General features: G+C 44.1%; 1 protein-coding gene across 1 annotated transcript in view; it reads right to left on the minus strand.

Moving 5' to 3' along the window:
• Positions 1-350: 350 nt before the first annotated feature.
• The window catches only part of traf4a (tnf receptor-associated factor 4a), a 33,983-nt gene continuing 11,192 nt past the window's right edge, over positions 351-23,141 (minus strand). Inside the window, exons 2-7 of the mRNA XM_035622744.2 lie at positions 8,961-9,012; positions 7,101-7,205; positions 6,737-6,898; positions 5,572-5,733; positions 4,737-4,892; positions 351-3,630 (exon numbers count right to left, since the gene is read on the minus strand). Of these exons, the coding sequence (XP_035478637.1) occupies positions 2,998-3,630; positions 4,737-4,892; positions 5,572-5,733; positions 6,737-6,898; positions 7,101-7,205; positions 8,961-9,012 (1,270 nt within the window). The 3' untranslated portion in view covers positions 351-2,997. The remainder of the gene's footprint in view (positions 3,631-4,736; positions 4,893-5,571; positions 5,734-6,736; positions 6,899-7,100; positions 7,206-8,960; positions 9,013-23,141) is intronic.

Genomic DNA, 23,141 nt, shown 5'->3' on the forward strand with positions numbered 1-23,141 from the left:
AGAAAAACAGGGGACAGAAAGGGGACAGAAAGACGTCAGCTACTGTGGATTCATCAGATAAAAGGGGTGCCTCTTTTTGGACTATTTGTTTCAGAAGCTTTATTTGTCTTTCTATGATATTGAACCATTTTTCATTTACTTATTTTTTTTCTGAAGAAATACAATATAACAAGTGGGATTGTAGATGTGATTGAAAGTAGATTGGAAGATGGGGCTAGTTTTAAATATGAATGAGTGAAGAGGGCAAAACAGACACAAGCAAAGACTTGTGTTTGTTTATAGTATCGGTATCATCTTGTGATCAACAGTGCAAAGTACATGCTATACAAAATATCAACAGGTAAAACAGCTATAATATATGGTATTTTATTTCAATGAAGAAATTGACAAGCACTCATCAGTCAACATATTAAAACATGTGTGCCATCTGTGCAAACCCACATGACGGCGCCTTAAAATAAATACTTTTAAGAGGAAATAATACAGACAGAATATGTGAGGCTCAAACCACACGGACAAACAAATTATCCAAATGTCCAAGAGACCAAAGGTCTGAAAATTCCCAAAGTCAACCCCGACTCTCCAACAAAAAGGGTTTGTATAAAACAGTTAAGTATCTTTAAAAATACAGAATCTTACAAAAAAGTTTCATCTTCTCACTTCTTTAAATCACTGTAAAATATCAGCTGGTATCATGACAAGAAATCAGGATTTTTTCCCATGTATAATATTAAAAAGACAGAATGTGCTTCTGCATTTTTACATTTGTATTCACATACATGATGAGTGTACTGTACCGTTAGCATCCTCCACTGTTCTGATGGTGCTTGTGATGGAGACAGGTATAACGCGCAGGGCTGCTCCCTCCAACTGACATCCCTGTCGCCAGATCGCACGCCGAGCTGAAGACAGACACCGGTGACCATGGTAACAACAAAGGTGCAATCAGTCCCGAGACACCCACATATTTGCAGAGGACATTTCATTAACCATCTTTTCAAACAGTTTTCTTGCACCATCCATGGCCAACACACTTCACAGCCAAGTGTTCTGTTGTCTTTATAGGTGACAATATCAACTGAGTTCACATTTTCTCCATATAAAACAAAACAAAACAAAAAAAAACCTTTAAAAAAAAATCGATTGTTATGACAATTGTCCAATAAAAGAGACAACATATCCATCAATGGGAGAGGATTTCAAGAATACAGGTTACAGTACAAAAATGTGGTCCAGGTGGTAGCACATGAAGCATGCATGTGTTTATGTCGCCCTGTTCACCCCTAAAACCCTCATGCGCAGACATACTGTATAAAAAGGCCACATGGCTTGTCCTTCACTATTAAATGCATACGTGTACTCCGACAACTGGCCTCTTTGTCTGCTCTGCTCATCCGAAGACCGACGAAAGGTGCTTTTCCCCCCCTCCTCCCGGTGGACTCGCCGTCACGTATGAATTCTGTCTTTAGTAAGTGTTCTGCCATGAGAGTTATCAATCTTCTTATCTAAATCTTGGCAAGACAGCAAATAAGCGCATTTCCTCAAAACACCAAGCCATAATTAATACCAAGCTACAACCAGCAGGCATTTAGCTCAGCTTAGCACGAAGACTGGAAACAGTTATGCTGTGTTCACACCGGACGTGACGCAAATAATTTGCGCGAGTAGATTACACATAACGCAAAAACATTTCATTCGCATTTCAAGTCGAAGAATTTGAACTTGAGCAAAATATTTGCGTGAGGCGAAAACCAATCAGCATTGAGGTCCTCCATACATCACTGGGCGTCAGACGTGGTATCAGAAATGGAGGATGAAACTATCGTCACTGTTTGTGGGCAACCAGAGCTTTTTGACACGAGTTGCTCTACGTGTCGTGACCGGGCGAAGTAGGGGAGTGGGCTTTTCTTTACATTCAAAAGTTCATATTTCCGTGCGCGTTAATTCAGAGTAGGTTTGTCGGAGAAAGTGGAAGGAAAAACAGACAAATGTTTGTGTCTATCCACGTCATTCACTTGCTCGTCTCGCGTCCGGTGTGAACACAGCGTTAGCACCAAAATCTGCCAACCAGCATCTCTGAAGTTCATGAGATGACATGTCATACCTTGTATAAAAACCAAGACGAGCTTGTTGTGGAACCACAATTTGTTTGTTTTTACGCTTTGGTTTTGTCTGGATTAAACGAACAAAATAGAAAAATTAGTAAACTAGGCTAAATGACTGCCTGCTGTAGCTTCATATTCAACAGACAGATATTAAAGTGGTGCCGATCTTCTTATTTAACACTCATCGAGAAAATGACGAATCATTCCTTTGAAATACAGAAAATCACAAAAAAAAAAGGTTCTCATCTGAAAACCTTGATTTATTCGTTTGTGTGAACGGAAACCTCACGAGCAGTCTCCTACCAAGGGCTCTGTGTTTGTTAAGGGATCAATGGGAGTATACTGTACGAGCATGTAAACAAAAGGCGGTTGGGCTTGAGCATGAGTCTGCTGCGCTCCCTCTTTACACCGGTCCAGATAAAACATGGCCTCTTCAAGCAGCCTCCAACTTTCTCACTGTTGTAAGTGCTGAGGCTTAGTGAAGCCGTTAATCCTCGTTTTACATCTTTTTCCTTTAACATCTGTACTGCGGAAATAACAACAAAAATATAACTTAAACTCTCTAGGCACTGTTTGATTTCCAAGGCTTCGTGTTGTAGATTGTGATAAAAGGTCAGCAAACAGATAAAAAATTAAAAGGAAAAAAAAAAAAAAAAAGAAACCACAGAGTGATGGTTCTGCCGACCAAACACTTTCTCCTCTGTGATACACCAAAGTCCTCTGGGTCCACTCACACGGCCGGACAGACTTGCGCCAAGCTCGGAGGTGGAGAGGCTGTAAGGGCAGAAAGTATCTAAAGGGTAAGTGTGTAGAAGTTTTCAAGGTCAAGTGTCAGTTCCAGTCTTTAACCCATCTTTCTCCTTCGTAAAAAGAAAAGAACAAAGGTCAGACCTTAAGCCATTATCTTCTGGGGAATCTCTATAGAAGCCTTGATGAAGATGCAGTTGTCCCGGATGTAGTTCCTCTTCTTGATCTCTTCGTGCGAGATGAACTTGGGGTAGCCGAAGCCCAGGGTGCTCTCGTCCAGCGAGTTGCGGCTGCTGCTGGGCTTCTGGAAGTTCTTCCAGTTTGGGTCGGGGTTGAAGGTCTCCGTGATGTGCTGGGGTTTGGAAAGCGACGGGTCGCTCTGATCCATGATGGAGAAAGTCACCTTGTAGGAGAAGGGCCACTCCAGCAGGTTGTCGTACTCTCCGGGCAGCACGCGGATGTAGACTGAGAGGTGGGAGCCCTCGCCGCTGCCGTTACCGTTCAGGAAGGCCGACACCTGCAGCTTGTAGCCGTAGCGGTGAGTGTAGAAGGGTGGGCTGAAGAACTCGTGGTTGCTTCGGAGTTTGGCCTCCTGGAGCTTGCGCGTGTAGTCGCTGAGTTTCCAGATGAGGACGCCATCGTGACTGACGGACAGCTCCTCCATCTCCCTCCGCAGCTCCAGGATCTCCTGCCGCTGGCGGCCAACAAGGTTGCACATCATAGTCAGGTGGGACTTGGTGGTGTCTTCCAGATGACGACCAATTGCCAGTTTTGGACACTGCAGGAAGAAAGGAGAGGGATTAATTATGTAGAAGCTGCCAGTGATTAAGGAGAAGCGTTCATCTGACTTGAAGTCATTCAACTTTCCTTTAAGTAACAACAATAAAAAAGAAAGAAGTGTTTCTTTTAATATTTAATATATAAGACAGCGGTGTAGCATTTTTGACATTGTTCATCTGAACATTTCTGAACATGAAAACAAAATCACAGACCAAGAAAACTGCTCTGACAGCCCCTAACTTTAGATTGACAGTTCCAGTCACTGTCACATTGTACAAGGTCCCAGGCCTCAGAACCAAATCATGATGTAAAAATAACATCTGTGCAACATCAGTATCCTCCTCCACAGCACAAAGTTTACTGAGTGGTGTGGCCGATGTCCGACTTTTGTTTTGCCCCCATGAATTATTTGTTTAAATTTGGCAAATCAACATCATGGGAAGTCAGGCTACTTTATATGTTTTCAGTGTGTGATTGATGTCTGCATGTTTTTATTTGCCTGAATTGCGATTTTGAATATTGTCCTTTTATTTGTCTCTAATATACAGTGAACAGCTGGAGACTGCAATCCAAAGATAAACTCCTCTTTATGAATCTGCCATATACTGAACATGATGAAGATGTGGACATTTGTGGATTATTGTATTTAATGGTCCCGCTGCTTTTCAGGAGACACATCTTTACCATCTGTAAATGTAACACGTCAAGCGCTTTCCAGATGCTTTGTAATTCTGAACAGAGCGCCGAGCCGAAAGCACAGAGAACGATCTGCCGCTCTTCCTCGAGCGTGTCCACATTTTCACAAATTGACGTCAGCTTCAAAAATAGACAGAAATATGCAGTCAGAACGCAGAAGTGTTGCTCTCATTAAAATAGGCCCTACAGCCACAGCACTGTATGTCTGAGCGGAAAAGATAATCATTACTCTGGACACGTTGTGCAAAAAGGATATGAGGGAAACATAAGGAAAAAAGTGCTTTCAAACAACAAAGACAAACATGTCTGGCAGTTGATCAGCATATATCAACACTCGAGTTAACAATAAAGTTCCTCCGGGAGCAGAGAATAATCTTCTCAGATGGAAGAATGCAGGGCAGTTCTTACCCTGTGTTTGCAGCCGGCATCTTTGAAAGGGCAGAGGACGAGCGCACTGCCGCAGTTGTCCTTCACGTGGTTAGCCAGGTCCTCTCGGGCGATGTTGGGCGTCCCGCACTGGTTTGGGCACTGGACCGGAAACCGAGGACAGTGATACTGGTGGTTCTGTAGAGGAGTCAGGGACAATGTCAGTCCAGTGCTTCAGTGACAGCGTGATTGGTAAGCGCGCACACTCACACTGCACCGTGGGGTCGTTGCCCAGAGGACAGTGTCCTAGAAAGTTCTAAAAAGCAAGTGTTATAAAAATGAGAGAAAAAATGTCCAGAAAACAACTAATGATGAAGGATGAAGGCACAGAAATTGTGTGAACTGTGCTGCCAATAAAAAAGCAGAGCCCAGTAGATCAGTGTGCAACCAGTGTAATAAATCACTGAAAATTGATAAGCATCTAATCTGATAATCGATGTAATTCCTTGTTTGTTTGCTTCTCGTCCCTTTTACAGTGAACTGACTTTCTATTGAGTTTTAGATTACAGGTAGGACATGGAAGCAGTCTGAAGAGATCACCTTCGAGTCTCTATTTTTGGATGTTGTACCGATGATAAATAATCAGCCTAACCCTAACCCTGACACCGAGTGCTCAGCCTCTGGCTAGATGTGTGCAGAGGCAGATGTGTGCTCTCACACAGCAGAACACCAGCTCACATTAACATCCAGCTGCCACAGGACAGAGACACCCGGAATCATGCCAACTACTACTGTGATATTTTGCTAATAAGAGAGAATTTGCGAAATAATTTGGTTAAACATTTGGTTCTGGTTGTACACTCTGTGTGAGACTGACCTGGATTGTGTCAAAGACAAACTCCTTGCCGCAGTACTTGCAGGGCTGCGTGCGTTTGGGACACTCGGCCATGCTGTGTTGGGACAGCAGACGGCGCATCATCCTTGCCCCACACTTGTTCTCACAGTACACACTCTCCTGAGGACACACACCCTGGTGGTTCTGGGACGCAAGAGAGACATGATTACAATTTGGAAAACAAATACTGTAGATACAGTAGGTCTTTATCCAAATGCAGCTTTTATACCTCAGTTTAGTATTTTCAAAACAAAATACATGTTTTTTTCTGAAAGCAGTAAGGCTTGCAGGTCAACTTTTGACCCAAAGTAAAAATAAAAAGTAAAAAAATCACATTTTTTGTGTGTGTGCATATGAGGCTTTGAAAGGTTTGTCTAATTTTCGTTAACGGATAATGAGTTTTGTGGAAGATGCATTTGTGATCAACAAAATACTGAATGACAAAACTTGGACTTTTAGAATTGGAATTAAAACTGTAGAAATAATTAGTTAAGTAATTGATCAACAGACAATCAGAACTTATTCAAATTAGGGATTCATTATGATAGTCATCTTTTTTGCCAAAGCCACCGACTATTTCATAATGTGAGGATGTACTGCTTTTGTCTTGTTTCATATTATTGAATTGAATACATTTGGGTTTTGTAGAAGGGAAGTCATTATTGACATTTTCGTCTAAATGAATAGGTATTAATCGGAAAAAAATATATATCTTCACATTAATCAATGAATGAAAATGATCATTAGCTGCAGTCTTACTGAAGAATCATTTTGGCTATGAATAATAAACATGAGCCAACTGTGTGCAGAGGGGAGACCCTGAGGGCCAGAGCAAACAAAGGAGGGGCAGGTTAGTTGAACTGACTGAAGTGTTAGTGAGGAGATTCTGGGGAAAACACATACAGTATGAAAGACCCAGTCAAAGCTTCTTTCCTTCTGCCAACATGTGCTATTTCGAAATAGGCCAACACACTCCGAAAGCACTGACACACGTGAATTAGTCTTTCCTGCTGCGCTTCACAAAGGCAGCTTTCATATAGGCACGGAACGGATGAGGCGTCACTCGGGGTTGTTTACGTCAAGCTGCGACTAAGTCGTAACAGGGAGAAAAAAGAGGAATAAAAACAGGTGTGGAGGAGGTGTTTACCTCGTATGCTTCGCCCGTGAACTCGCTGCCACAGAACTCGCACTTCACCTTGCGCTTGGGGCAGTCGTGCTGCAGGTGGTCGGGCAAGTCGCGGCGCGTCAGCTTGACGGAGCAACGATTGGGGCAGGGTATCACGTTGAAGGCGCAGGTGGAGAAGTGGCCCTGAGGGAGACACAGCGACAAAGAGTCATCAGACTCTCACAAACGTATTACCACGCGTTGTGCCAGGCTGTTGCCAGAAACACAACAAGAGGAGAGGAGAGGAGGCAGCAGACCGGAGGGCAGTGGGGATTGCAAAAAAAGAAAGTAACATGAAGGGAAAACAAGGTCAGACAGTTTATCACTGCGTATCTAAGCATCTCACCTGCAGCTGCTTCATTTGGCCGGTCCAGCGGCAGCCTTCCTCGCTGTGGATGCAGCGGATGGGCAGAGCCAGGATCTGCTGCTCCAGCTCTGGATCCGGGTAGATCTGCAAAAGGAAGAGCAGGACGAGGTCAGTCGAGCACATGGTCCCGGCAGCCACCCACAATGAATTAAAGGAGCCGACCGGGTCATGTGGACGACTGTAACATACCACAGCTGAGGTGTATGTTACATAGGTCAGGGTCTGTGCAACTGTGTTTAATGCAAAAACTTGTATCTCCAAGAAAGTTCTTTAAAAGATTTTACTCTTCAATTGAATGTGGGTTTCAGTATTTCCTGAGATTCATTGGCATATCTTGGAAAGAACGCCAATTTGCATGTTTTCCAAATTGTTGAACTATTCCTCTGCATGACAGTTACATGCAAGACAGAGAGAGAGAGAGAGAGAAAGGGAGAGAGCGGAGGAAAATATATATTTTTTCCTCTGGTCACTGAGCGATGAAGGATGAGTCAGTTTTCTGCCCAAACGCCCCAAATCCTCCCCTACAGTCCGCTGTCCTGAGGATTTACAGCTCTGCGTGGCTTCTCCTTCCCGAACTACTGTCACATGAGCAGAGCACTGGTCGAACAAGAAGAGCCACTTCCTCGAACTGACACAACGGCCCCCCAAACAAATAACAGCTCAGTAGCAGCACGCCTGAGCTCACGTGTCTCGCCTGAGCAGCGAAACACTGAGGCCACTGCCGTTATATTAAAAAAACAAATCCAGTTATCAATGTTTGTATCTGCGGTCAGGAGATAGCTGCCCCTGCCAGGGTAAAGAAGTGCATAAAACTATACTTTTAATATGCTCTAAAATATGTTCTAATGCTCCTAAGCAAAGAACAGATGCCGAATATATCACTGAAACGCATGCTTGACTTCTGGTGCACGCCACTTAGACAGTAGACGCAGACAATATCTCGCCGCCATAATCACATTCTTTGAGGTGGGAAGAAAATCCTCCAAAGCAAACTGAAACACTCACTCATTGTTCCAGTCTCGAAATCTGCAGGGAGACTGCAATAATGACCTTTTAATAACTTAGCTGCAGCCAGAACAGGGGGGTTAAGCTCTTTGGAGCTCTAACTGGGGGGGGGTTACTCTGTCTGCTTTAGCCTTTGTTAGTCCCACACTACAACTTTGTCTACTACTGGCACAGAATCAGCAGCAGTACAATCCTTTAATTACTACATCGCTCGTGTTGCGTTGGAGCTCGTCTGTGTTTGTGCATGTTTTTCGGAGGACAGTGTGCAGCGAGCATCATAACAACCCTGACAGAAGACCACCAGCGAGGGGTAATTTGCAGGCGACTGGGAGCCTGTGAGGGCCTTGGTAAATAACCCCGTCCGACAGGTGTGCCGGGAGCACATCCTTCCCGCGGAGCGTCCCTGCTATTACAGGCGCCTCCATCGCTTGCAGCACAGCATGCAGACCTGCGCTGCTGCCCCGCTGAGCCTGCTGCCGCCACCCTGGGTTAACAGCTCAATTTTTGGCAAAAGCTAATGAAATTAAATGTTCAGTTTCTTAACATTGTAAAGTCACATCATTTTTTCGTCTTGAAATCCCAACTATGTCAAGGTCTAATGTCTCTGGATTATATATATATATGTGTATATATATACATATATGTATATATATATATGTAGCTCTCGGCTCTCGCTTCATGGAGCCATCAGCATGTGTAGATCTCGTATTATTTACTAGTATTTGCTGTTGGTTCTACTGTTGAGGACTTTGAGATATGTGCTAAATGAATAAATAAAGCTGTGATTGGATTATTAGAGGAAAATGATCCTTCAGTTTGCTGAGTGCGTCTTACCTTGGCATAGTCCAAGGGCAGCTGATCCTCTGGACACTTGAACACACCCTCGCTGTAATAAAAGAGGAGAGAGAGAAAAAAAGTTTTGTTAATATTGGAATCCCTCTGAATAAAAACAAGGCCGCAGCCAAAACTAAAACTAAAATCATCCCGACAAGGATGTTCAGCCATTTTTAAATCACACTCGGTGCTCGGTGACATTATTACTTCTGTCCCTGATGACGAACAACTCGAGCCAAAAGCCTCTACTTTGACAGCCTGTAGGAGCAGCGCTGCTCCGCCCTAAGTTTTATTCTGTCTCTTGATCTGAGAAGTTCTCTGACTCATCACACTGTATGAACACACACACACACTCGCATGCACAAACTGCACACTATAGTCAGATCTTTGAGCCACTGGCTTTTAATGACATTGACCCTTTCATCTTCTTCCCTCTAAGAGGATACGTCTCCACTGGTTTTTATTACTACAGCAGAAACGACTCCACGCTGATCTGTTTGTCCATAATACATAAAAGGATGATTATGGACTCCACTTCCCAGCTACTTTTGTATTTCTTTCACAACTCAGAGTGAGTGTTTGATTTAGTGGCCGTTGTTTCAGAGACTAGAGTGTGCCAGTTTGAACAGGGCTCAGTTTTCCTGAGAATAAAGCAGTGAAAACCTTGCCTTCGTGCTTCGGGGCTATTCCTCGGGAAAAACAGACGATTTGCTGATTTGCTTAGTGTGAGGCAACTTCTTGCTCTTTTCTTGGCCTCTCTCTTACTGCAGATGAACCCAAAATAAAACCGTAACTCTCGTTTTACTAGAGGCCATCGTGTAGTTTTCGTGGGGCCACGAGAGGTGTCCTCAGTGGCGTGTTTTAGGGCTCGACGAGTGAATGCCATGGCTCATCATAGTAGCCCTCTCTCTGCAAGTCTCTACCCTGATGTCATCATGAAATATTCACACTTGTAAATAATGGAGGCAGCAGCCAAGGCGGGTGAGCTACTACACAGAGCCTGAACTTGTGGCTGCACAGCAAACACATCCAGACACACAAAGGTTACCAAATAAAAAACTGAACAGGAAATCAGTTGCTCTATCCTGGGACATAAATGAGACACCCTGCTGTTTCTGGATCAGAGGTGCTGCCGTACACTGTCCTCGTTTCAACTTCTACTACTTTGATCACTGTTTTACAATTTTTTTTGCATACCCCAAACATAAATTGGTTTAAGTCTCGATAGATTATATCGATAAATCTGCTTTTATTTTCTTGGTTAAGAAACTGTTTGGACAATAGAATGTCAAAACAGAGATTGACAAAACTGTGCAAAACAAGTTGACATATGAGCAAACAATGTGAATAAATATGAATAAACAGAAAACAGTTACTAAAACAGGTAAGAAGCTCTAACTTTGTACCTCACATGAAATCTACTGAAGCTATAGAGACAGCAAAGACGCACAGACACATGCTATGGTCAGAAGTCACAAGCCTTGAAGCCGGATCTGACCTCACGTGCAAGAGGCCTCCATAACCCTGACCACGTCTTCATTACGTTTAGACTAATTAACGGACAACAGCGTGCAAACAGTAAGTGTTTGCCTCTTGGTGTGTTTGCTTGGTCCGCTGCCGTGTCACCTGACCGCGGCTCCCAGAGGCACAGGGACATGTGACGGTGCGGCAGTGCATGTGCACTTCGCCCCGTCTACCCAGCTGCTGTGAAACCAAGGAGTTTGCCAAAGGGGGGGATGGGAGCAGAGGTTCGGCCTGAGGGGGAGGGAGCGTTGATGAAAAGGGGGGGGATGAGGGAGGTTAATGCATGACGAGACAGCAGTAATTCTCCTCCATTAGGGTCACTGTGTCAGCAGGGAGCTGGAGACCAATTAACAAGCCACAACGGGCTATAAAAGAGGGTCAATCGATTAGAGGCTCGGGGAGCCCGGTCAGCATCACATGTGTAGTGTGAAATCATTTACAGTGCTCATCACCATCACTGGGGAACCTTCTCACAGTTTGGAGGGGGAAGTATCGAGGGCACTGACTGCCACGACGAGAGGAGATGGGAAGCGACAGGCTCTCAGCTCTGGATAGGGGACAGCCAGAGGCCCCCGTCCAGCTCGGGCCCCCCGTATCTGATGCACAGAGAGGCAGACAGGCCAAAAGAGCCTAGTCACAGACTGTCAGGATAATTCTATCCCTGGTCGCAGAGGAGCTCCCGCAGCCACACATTCACGTGCGCGTCCCCACTGCTGCTAATACCACTCCACTCTCGTGGCCGCTCGTGATTCGAACTCACTGCCGCTTCTCGACAGCACATTAGCAGTGAAGGGCAGGGCCGATGTGTAACACAGATCCAGGCCAACTCCATCCATGTGCGCCGACTAACAAATCCTCTGACTAGTGAGGGCTTTCTAGGTGAGACGGCAGAGAAGCATGGCAAAAAATTGCTCAATGTCACAAATAAAAATGATTGATCAATCTGTATTTTTTCCCCCGAAATAAATTGGTTAATTTTTTGGGGTCTAAAAATGACTGAAAATAGCTGTTCAAAAATGTCTGAGAAACCTTTTCCAACCCATTGTCCAATCACGTCAAAAATATGTTAGCATGTTAACATCTGTTGAAGTTGATGAACATCATATCATAACTATCATAACTGATTTATCTTTTCCACTCCTCAAACAATAAATCTGTTTATACCTTATTGCATAAATAAGCATTGCAATTGCATTTTGGGGTTTGGGCGCATTGGACAGAAAAGAAAATGGATTCATAAAAATAAAAGAGAGGTTGATCAGTAAGTGAGGTGCAGCCATAATACAGTTAGAGTAAAAGATATACATAACTGTTACACAAAGTGCAAAGAATTTTTTTTCCTTCAAGTGGGAACTTGTGGGAATCTCTGGCCACATTTCACACCCTCATCAACGATCGTCCAGGCTGATAAACAAGTGTTTCTGTGTTATCACGCCACCGTGGAGCAGCTTGAGTCGGTACACAGAATACAATAATGCTATCACCTCATTCAAATTTCATTGCCTCCTCGTGCCCGCTACGCTCGTACCGTGAGAGTAGAGGAGGCTCTACAGCTGCTCTGCTGTGAAGATGATCATATGCGAATAACTATAATAAATCACCTCAAATTCACAGTCAGACAATAGTACAAACGTCATCGCATTGTGTCAACTTGTAGAAAACACATTGGGCCCTCTGCGGGTGAAATGCGCCCTACAGTTAAACCCATCATCGCTCCGGACCCTAAACCCCTCTCCCTAATTGCCTCCTCTCCTCCCTGTCCTCAAATATTCTTTTCAGGCACAGATTAAACTGCCATGCATTCATCCAGCTGACACCACGAGGACAGCCGTCACAACATGCCTCGTCACTGCACGCGGCTCCTGACAGGCAGACGGTGAGGAGTACAAATCCCTCAGGTTTAATCTCACTGGAGCACAGCGGAGGGGTGTTTTGTTTTTTTTCCAAGCGACAGCGACCGGGCTGCAGGCCGCACAGTGAGGACATGTTGTTGACAGGCCGCTTCCTCCCAAACCAGGACCACTGAGTGACCTTGAAAACCTAACAGACAGACTCCTAAACAAACCTCCCTGTGTTTGCATATGTAGCGAGCAGGGCATTTCGAGACGCACTGAGCAAACTAAATCAAAAGCATGAGGGCTTTGGAGAATGTCCGTGGCACATTACCACTCTAAACAGACCTCTGTCCCACCAGGTGGTTTCTCCTTGACTCGGATGCCGATGGGGAGCCTCGAGTGAACTCCCTGCTTATCTCCCCCCGGAGCTCACTGCCAGCTTTTGCGTTCATCCTTTGTCTTTTCTAGTTATAACCAAGATTAACTTTTATATAAGCAAACAAACCTTTAGACTCCTCCAGTGCCCGCCGTGCAGGCTTTGGGTCTCACAGATAAAACCGTCTCCTCTCAGGAAGTTGGCAGAAAACAGGAATTTTGTTTCATCTCAGATAAGAGTTCCTATAATCCCCCCAAATCTATCTGGTTTGGGGTTTACGTCTTTAAGATCGTGTGCAGTCATGACTTCCTTCTTCCGAGCCTATTGTCTTCAACAATAATACTAGCCTACATAAATTGCTATATAAACTCTTCCTGGCAATCATAGTGTTCAAGGATACTGTTAAACTGACTTGCAGTTAGTGTAGAGTAAATTTTAGCTCTTCTGTACTGACATATATATGGTGTGAGACATTGGGACAACTATTGCCACTAATTATGGAAACTTCACAAAGACAAAGCACAATCTTTTTCCAAAGATTTAATAGGTCATTTTTTCCCCAAGCTGTCTCTGGAGCTGTCTGACCACAACCCCCAATTTGTCTAAAATTCTTCCAAATGAAAACGGTCGCTTACAGGCCGCGGTGCACGACAGAAATGGAGGCACGTCTGTTGAACCTTCAACGGTACAACATAAAAAAACAAAATAAACACATCAAAAAATGTTAATATTAATAATAAAATCAATCTACAGATTGTACAACTTCTTTCACCCAACCAAGTTTAAACTGAGCCAACCATCCAACTGACAATCCCAAAAACAACTCCCTCTCACTAGCAGGGGGAAATAAAGCAGCAGAAGGCGTTTGGCCTGCGGAGGCTCTTCCTCTCACCCTCACGACGGGCTGGATTAACGCCCTCATGTGAGTAGTCGGTGCTGACCAAAGAGGCCCCATAAAAGAGGTGGAGTGACAACGCTTGTAGCTGGATGCTGTTCCCACCTGCGCAACCTGATACCGAGCTCAGAGCCCCTGTGGCCCACGGCTGATTTGGCTTTTCAGTCGAGCCCTCCGCAGCCCTCTCATTTGCCTGAAAAGGGAGGAGCAGGTCTCACTTTCACAGAGTGTGATGACACACCGGCCCACAGGTGGATCGACTGCTCCTTCACAAGCTTTCTGTGCGGGACATCAGCACAGAAAGATGCTGTGACAGCTTCTTGTGTGGGATTTAATACCTACACGATAAACTGTCCATACCCGTGGTTTGCTAGAGATTATATTGCGTGCAAGCCCTCTGACGTTTGCGGTGGCATTCTTCTCTGCTTCGTCCAATAAGATGGTTCACGCTAATGTGGAACAAATCAAGTCACCTACATATACACTGAACTTACTTAATCAGCCTACATGGGCTCAGAAGGGTTTGACACTGTGATTGAACTGATGGTCATATTGCCCAACATGACTCTAAAATTGGCAACTCTTCTGGCAATTGATTATTTGCCATTTATTAAAATGAAAAATCAAAACATTGCCTGCTCAAAAAAGAGCATCCTCCTTTCTATGTCATGGGACAAGTATAACTTATTGTACTCATTGATAGATAGATAGATAGATGAATAGTGTGATTTTGTATTTTAGCATTTCAAAGATTAGAATCAAATATTAATTCTACTCTGGTGTGAGGATATCTTTTTTTTTTTCTTCTTTTTTTTGCAGAAAGTTTTTTTTATGGATTTTAGAGAAACTGGTTTGTTGAGGTCTGAGGTGGACACCTGTCCAGAAATATGACACCTGTAAAATCCCATTAGACTTCCTCTGCTGGTCCCTAACAGCCACCGGCAGCTGCTTCTTATGAAGTAACAATGGCTGACAGTCTGCAGGTTATGGTCATCAACAAGACAGAAATAAATTACATCTGACTCAGTGTCGGACAACCTAAAAAGACAGGCGGAAAATGATTACCGCTTCCTATGGTGATTACACATATTCACATAAATCAAGCAGAGCGAAATTAGTGAGTGTTGTTTAAAATTGTCGTCTTTGTGTTGTCTTTATCCAGAAGAAAATACAAAAAAAATTATTGGGTTGCTCTGCCAAAGCAGGAAAAAGAAAATGATGCAAGTGGAAGAAAGGCACCACTACTACGAGAGAGAGTCTGTGAGTGGGTGGATGTCTGGCCTCTTTCCCTGGCTTCATCTCCAGCACCCCATGTAACACACTCACTGGGACCAAATGTGGACGAAGATAGAAAAACCGATACAGGATTGTTTTACTATGCGCTGCACTGACACTACCTACACAGACCTGAAACAAAAGACATTGGTTTTTGCTCTTTCGTAATATTTGTGCATGTCATTTTTTACAACCACACGAACACCGTAAGATCCCGGCTGTGAGGACACCTGAGGCCAGTCCGACTCATGCTGTCATCACTTATGTAATGATATTCATTCTCCTTGCAGTTCACCTCACCATGCTGACATTTGTGAGCACAAGCCATCTGTGAGTCAGTTCACACGCGTCCAAAGGTCAATAAAATCGTGTTTGTTTTTTGCCTAAATGTCAGTTTTGCAGTAGGGCAGCCCGTCGACAGAGTAGTATTACTGCATTCTGTACCGTGGGTTACTTAAGGACTCAGAGCTTAAAAGAGTTCTGAATGTTTTTTCTCTCTCTCGCCTGCTCTAGACAGTAACAACAGTGGCGAGTCTTTCAAGTGCCTGCAGGCTGAGGAGGCATTACCCATTTGTAAACTAGAACTGTGACTGGTGCGACACTGGATGGGGCTGCAGGAGGCGTTTTAATGGTTTTTGTGGACTTATTATCAAACAATCCAGCTCATTGACTAATAATGTATCAATTTTATAACATGACACAACTTAATTATTAATTAATTGGTTAATCTACCCATCGGTTTTCCGACCCTAATTTGGTTCAAGGTCGCATTAATTGATTCATTGTATTACAAAAAATATTATTATATACAGCTGTGTCCATAAAAATACGAAGACGAAGACTGCATGGACTGTAATTGTACATAACAACTGGGTCATTGTGCGAAATACTGGGGAAAAAATGGACTATATACATGTCTATATGATGTAGACCCCACATATATGCCAAAATTGGTAATTTATCATTTTCAACCAACATATTTTGTATACGTAAGGTTGGTGGAGCAGAATCATTACACCTTTGTAATTTTGTTATTGTTCTTTCTTGTTCAAAGCAGACCAACATTTCCTGAATGGAAATATTTGCTTACGTGATTATACAAGAGGCTCTGAAAAGCCGCTGGGGTGAAATCAGAGATTCAGTTTGAATTGTTGGGCAATTAGATGAGGTATTATCAAATTGCCAGAGGTGCCGCTAGGTAGACACCTGCCAGAGGCCGAGCTGGCTACAAAAATGGAAACGAGAGGAAGCGAGGAAGGGAAGAGGAAGCAAGGATGGATGAAAAGATGAAGAGGGGGTCACAGGGAGGATGAAGTGCCATCTGCAGCCTGAACACAAGCCTGTGAGATGCAGTAATCCAACCTTAAGTGTGAGAGAGGGGGAAACAGCACAAGTATTTATAATCCCCTCGCACTCCTCAGTCAGTCTGCTTCCATCAGTCTAATCGGGCTTTGACACAGAGTCATTATCACAGAGGGGAGGGTTACAACATGAAATACCTATCAAGTATGTTTTCATTGACTTTACAGGTTTAAAGCAATCCTAAACTCAAGTTTTTCAGGGCTTCCTTCTAAAGCGCACGTGTGATAATAGATTTTTTAGTGTGACACATGGATGGACAGATATGAACGTGGTTTCTTCGTCTAATCGGACTCTTGGCAAATGCAAGCTATTACATCACATTTTTAGAGAGTATTTCATGTCTTCATCTAGATTTGTGCCCATAGCTGACAAACATGAAGCTCGCATCAACAGCTAGTTATGTTTAGCACAAAGATAATTTAGCACAAAGACCGGAAACAGGTGGAAACAGATGGAAAAAGAACCTTTATGTGTGGTTTGTATCATCACCAAACTCTTGTAATCCTGACACAATGTTGCCGAATTGCTGACCTATTCCTCTCACGCCCTATTCAAAGAACCAAATATCTTCTTAGGATATGGATTTTATTCGCAGTTATGCAGGTTAAAAACCTCTCCAGACTGTTTTGCAACTGGGCAGGCGAGCAATCAGATACATGAAACAGGCAGATGCACTGTAATAGACTGCAGTGGGATCTTTTGTTCTCCGTGGTCGATTTCATCCCTCGTATGCAGAAGGTACGGGGAAATCAATCCACTTTCATTAACTGCTGCTGATCCGGGTGAAGGCGTGGTGGGGGGGTTGAGAGAGAAAAGTCTGTCCCATCAATTGTACCAGGAGCTGAGCTCATGCATGCACGAGTGCCGTCACCCTCACCCACGCCGTAAACAGCAATAAAAAAAAAAAGAAACGGGACCACCATAACAGAGGCGTGAGCAACACACACGAGGGCCTGCACCGCGAACATGAAAGTAAAGCAGCGCTTGAAAGGAGCTGCTCTGCGTTTGATCTGGTTGAAGGGGACGGTTTGTGGAGGGGCCCAGTGGGTGGAGGCCCCTGCGCCCGGAGATCAATGGAAGTCCTGAGCTTTAACATGTCGCACATGTGAGAAGGAACCTACTGGTCTGTGAAAAAGCGCTAAAAGCTGCTGTCAAGGCTGCCGTAGGTGTGAAGCACCCTCATTTTCCATTTTACTACCCACTGTCACACATTTGTTAACATCCAAATGCTGCAAAAGAACAAGACAAGTGTTTCAACTGTTATTCAACGACTTCAGCCTAAATTGAGGCAATTACATGCTATGAATTTCTCCAGATACGTGTGATTTTTTTAGCTGCCTTGATCACAGATGGCTGGTCTAATTTTAGCTCGGCTTCAGAGGGCAGATTTCTGCTCGAAACGCCGATCTGCAGCGGCGGCGGCGGCGGCGGCTGGCCTCGAGGAGCTGCGGCGCTGCCACACTAATCCTGTTGAATGCCTGCACTGGACCGAGGGGCTCTGAGATTGCCAAGGAATCGCCCGGCCTATTAAAAAGAGGCGCCGCCTGCCAACTGTATGCACATGGCAGCAGGAAAAGCGGGGCTAGACACAGTCGCCTCATTTTCCTTCAAACAGCATTAATGAATCAGCAATTGGAGTCACAATCATCAAGAGGCACAGCATGAAATCGCAGCACTGACACGGATTATGTGTGGAAGCAGCAGTACACTTCGGGCTATTGTACAAGCCATCTATCAAAGTAGGAGGGAAAAAGATGTTATGCATTTTCAATCAGTGTGAATTCTGCAATAATAATAATAAGAAGAAGAAACTTGCTATATTGTAGGTGTTTTGAGGGAATTTCTGTCGTCGTCAGTTCATGAATAGATATGAATTCACACAACTCTTTTCTCTACCCTATTAGTTATTTGCACGTAATAATCATGAAATTAAAATAAATTAACTGGCGGTTGATGTAACAGCAGTAAACTTATCTTAGCAATCCTGCTGGACACAGGGGAAAAAGCTGCCTGGCTCTGACCAAAAGTTTTTGTCCAGATTAAACACAGATATATATATATCTATATATATATAGATATATATATATCTACACCATAAAGGTTATTTTACACACTTCTCTGCTCAGTTATATACTACAGTTGCTGAGGAATCAGTCAAATTTTATGTTTCCGTTTAAGCATCCAGAGCGAAGGTGCAAGCCTGGAATATGAAACCTCCATCAGTCATGACAGGATTGAGATTTAATGGAGTGTTTCTACTATCCTCCCTCACAGTAATAAACTGAACAAAATCCACCCTGACACAAAATCCCAAAAAGCGTTTGTGTTAAAAAAAAAGCCATTTCAATTTAAAAAAGGATCAGAGGTTTCATGCTCTGTGAACCAATTAAGACGTTGCGTAGAAGGTCGTCCCATAGCTGGATAATTCACATGCCTCTACCTAAATTAAGCGTTGCAGATTTCAGTGGGAATTAAGTGTCGATGTGCCTTTTTTTTGTCAAGACAGTGAGCTCCTGTGCAGAGGAATATGCCAATGACTTGTTATCTGGGCCAAATGGCACATTGTTCCGACGAAACAACCTCCTCTTGCTCTCCTTGGGGTTTGTTTTATGACTTTCAAAACCGCCAAGATCCGTGTGACCCAGTCCAGAGGCAAAGAAGGACAGTTTCTCTTTAAAGAGAATTTACTCCGCACTTGGCCACCAGAGCTTCGGCATTTATCAGAGGCCACTTAGAGGTAAAGTTTTACGGTTTCACACCTATAGACACATGAGCTCATGGCACCAGGAGAGGGAGAGACGAGCTGTTGCTTTGCCGGCTATAATCATAAATCACATTTTATGCAAATGGTAAGCAGGATACTTTGGTTCATTCATTTATGCAGTCTGCTCTCGATGCCAAAACCCATGGCAGACAAAGAAGACTGTTGTTTTTGATGCTTGCAGATCTACTGAGCCTCAGAGAAACAAAGCACTCATCACCCTTCAATTAAAACCATTCTTTTATTGCAGTGACTGTCAATGCTTTGAAAATGTGGCGAACGTGAGCTGTAAATAAGCTGAGAGGAGAAAACAACACAGCATGTAAGAACTCAAATTAGAGTTAATAATAGATAATGAAGATAGCGTGATCTTCACAGATAATTCCAAAGTGTGTAGTTGTAATTTACCTTTACAAACCTGCATTGGAAAGTAACGTTTCTTCATGTGTAGACAATATTTCTGTAAATGTAAAAAATGTGAATACAAATCATATCAGCGGTGAGGTCAAAAAGAACATATCTAGATGACAGACACAAAGCAGAAAACTCAGTGTGCAAAGTTCCTACACTGTGTGACAATGAAGTAACAAGTCCAGAATCTGAGTGGACAATGACAATCACAAGAGTCAACCTGTCCAATAAGAGGGAAAATGGTTGGATAACCATGTTTACCATAAGCATCAAATATAGTTGGACAAGCCGTCGTCCATCTTGAAAATCGACTGCAACTCTCAGGCAATGGATCCAGCTGCCCTCTGGCTGGACTATGCTTTGTAATTGTATAGTCATTGTCCAATCAGATTTGGGCGTAAAGACGGGGTCGAAAGTCACACTTGCAACTTGAGCTTCACAGTGTAGGAACTTCAAGCACATTACACACACAGTTTTCTGCCTGTTATTTGTTATTTCACAAAAGCACTCCTTTGTGTAACCTCACCACTGATATCATGTGTTCACAGATTTTTATAGCATTTGACGTATTTATGTAGTCTCTTTATTTTACAAGTACAAAACCTTTAGACACATGAAGCGGATGAATGAACTCAATTTCTCATGCAGAAATATACAGACTGATTTACAACCACAAACTTTTGGAATTATCAGTCTGCGAGCTTCAAAAAATCTGATTGTCCCATAAGCCTCTGCAGCGAGACAGAAATTCAACAAACACAGAGCAGGGTCCAGATTATTTCACCCAATTTCTGCCTCTCCTCTCCGACCGGCAGCAGCAGGTGGGCAGTGCAGATAATCCCTCCGACCAGTCACATCTTACGGACAACAGAGCTTTTAATTGACTTGCACCTGTTCACCCTTCGCAGCGGAAAAGGAACTAAAACCCCAAGACCTGCAACCGCGCCTTCGGTTTTCAAAGTGTACGCAACAAAACACCCAAACTCCATCGCACTGCCGGTAACACCAGAGAGAAAAGAACTCGTAAAACCCGTCGTCTTTTCTCTCCCCGTCCTTCAAAGATAAGTACTCCGCACCATACACACACCTCTCCGGCTGACCCGCTATGTGTGCGCAAGATAGCAGGTGTGGGTAAACCATTATCAGCTTTGCTGTGTGAGGGAGTTATTTCAGTCAGATCCCACAAGAACACCTTTGGAAAAAAATGTGCAATGGCCCCAGGGACACGTCCACTAATTAGCGAGAGGGGGCGGAGTCCAATCCCACAGGAGGATCACGGAGCGCAAAACAGGAGAATTGGTTTTTTAATACGTCGAAGCGATGACGCTGTAAATGCTGTGAAACTGATGAAGCCCATTTCGCACCACGTGAACTGTGCTGAGGAGTGACTGAGATCGAGGCCAACTGGAGACAGGGGCAGAGCAGAGATAGGATGATGATTTGGATTTTTCCCCGTTATCGCAGCAGAGTGCGGGAAGCACCGCCATGAGCGCGATGTGTCATGAGTCACTTGATGCCTCACTTTCTTCTGAGGTAACAAAGAAGAAAGTGTTATATAATGTGGATTTCTGCTTTCGGCTCATTTTCATTTCCACTGTAATGCAAATGGGGCAGGGGGGGGGGGGGGGGGGCGGGGGGTGCCCTCTTTCCCTGATTTGTCGACGAGTTGATTTGGGCCTGTGAGGTGTGCGCATCACTGGCGGTGACAATTTTAGGTCTTTCTGCTTTTGTGTCCATGGTAACTGGGAAGGTGAGGGCTTTTTTAGGTGTGCGTGGCACACAGTTGTCTGCACTTGGCAGACAGTGAACACACATTCACAGAAACAAACAATGCATGCTCGCTGCCGTTATTATCGGATGCTGTGATCACACGTCAGACATGCTGTGGCTCCTGTTTGTCTGTATCAGTCTGAATCTGCGAGGAGTACACGTAGGTCAAATCCAAAAACAATACAGTAACCGCCCCACCGGGCCTGTGCCTGCCTGTGGGCCAGCTCCACGCTGTGCCTCTTGCACTTGTCCACTTCTCAGCTTTGCGGATGCAATTTCTTTGTTCGACGAGGCGCTGACGTCAAATTGCCTCCTTTGTTTCAAAACGCTGCGGCTGCATTGTTCGTCTAGCATGAATTTTCTTCAAACTGCTCCTTGTTGCCGGGAGCAACAATAAGATAAATGACAAGATTTCTTGAATCAGCACATAAAAGAGCAGAGGTGGAAATAAAAAGAGGAACTGGCAACAGATTGAGATGTCACCCGTTCCTCGAAAGAATGAATAATTTGAGTGAAAAGGAAGGCTTTTTAAAAATGAAATGTTTTCTTTGTCAACTTAATTATTAGCCACGCGCGCGCACGCACGCACGCACACACGCACACACACACGCGCACACACGCGCACACACGCACACACACGCACACACACGCACGCACACACACGCACACACACGCACACACACACACACGCACACACGCTTCTCACTTTCTGTGATTGTTAACTCTGTACCATCATCATCAAAACGACACATTTGATTAATTTGATGAAATTGGGATGAGCATATTTTATGAACCAATCGAGAAAATGATCGTCAAATGAATGAATAATACAGACAATATCTAGCTGCCAAGTGAGGAGTCCCACTTATTAATCTACCAGCAAAATCATGTCCATGGTTGAGCTGAGCTGAGAGTGTTGAAAACAAGCGCCCCTTTATCCAGACAGACTTGACTTGACGATCCATCTGGACGTGCACCTAACAGAGCGACTTCCTTTCGTGGGATCAATAGTCGGTCTGTGCAGAGAGGACGAGGGATGTCCTGAGTGTTAACGCTGTGTTGACATATCTGAAAATGAGCCACAAGCGAGAACCTGAGACACAACACAAGGGAGTTCATGTACTTGACAGAGACATTGAGCTGTTTGGTTAAAGGACCGCCACAGTAAACAGACAGACGGCTGATGGGAGGAAACGTGGACGAGTCCTGGCAGGAAGGAAGCCCCCCATCACTGCTACAAAAAAAAAAGAAAAAGGGCGGAAAAGGCCGAGGGGCAACCGGGCGATGACCTTAACATTAATGGGGCCCCTGTGGATAAATGATGATAATTCAGAGTGTGTTCGCTTCAAGTGAAGGGCTTAACTGCTCCGCCAACACCTGTTCAGCTCTACAGAGGAGCCTTTCACTGAGGACAGGTGCCTCGGCAGCGAGCCGCCCACTTCCCCTCGCTCGGCGCTCCGCTCCCAGCTGCTCGTCTTTCAGACCTCAGACACGGATTCTTCACGTGCCTTCCTGTCAGCTCAGCAGCCACTCAGCTGCCTGCTCCCAGAGACAGCATCCTAACACAAACAAGGCCGGACTGCCAGAGCATCACAGGAGCATCTCACATCAAGTCGACGTGATGTGGAAATACCGCTGCGTGTGAGGGTTTTATTGTTTAAGTGGTATAGGCTGTATTTTCCTGTGCCTAAAAACGCTTTTTTTCAGTTTATGCTAGAGGGCAGAAATGTCCCTAAAATGTACGTGTATGCCTCATTTCCTGTATGAATAATAACACATTACTTCATTTCGGATCAGCAGCTTGACTCACATGTAAGAGAAATGTCATTTCTCAGAACATCGAGTGTCTTCATTTCCTATTGGGAAATAGTTTTATCTTAAACCACGCAAATATAATCAGTCAACTATCAAGTACGATGAAGAACATCTTAAAAGATGATTATTCGGATAGCAAAATAACTGCAAAATAAAT

This window comes from Scophthalmus maximus, chromosome 11 (assembly GCF_022379125.1).
Source record: "Scophthalmus maximus strain ysfricsl-2021 chromosome 11, ASM2237912v1, whole genome shotgun sequence".
Taxonomy (NCBI): Eukaryota; Metazoa; Chordata; class Actinopteri; order Pleuronectiformes; family Scophthalmidae; genus Scophthalmus; species Scophthalmus maximus.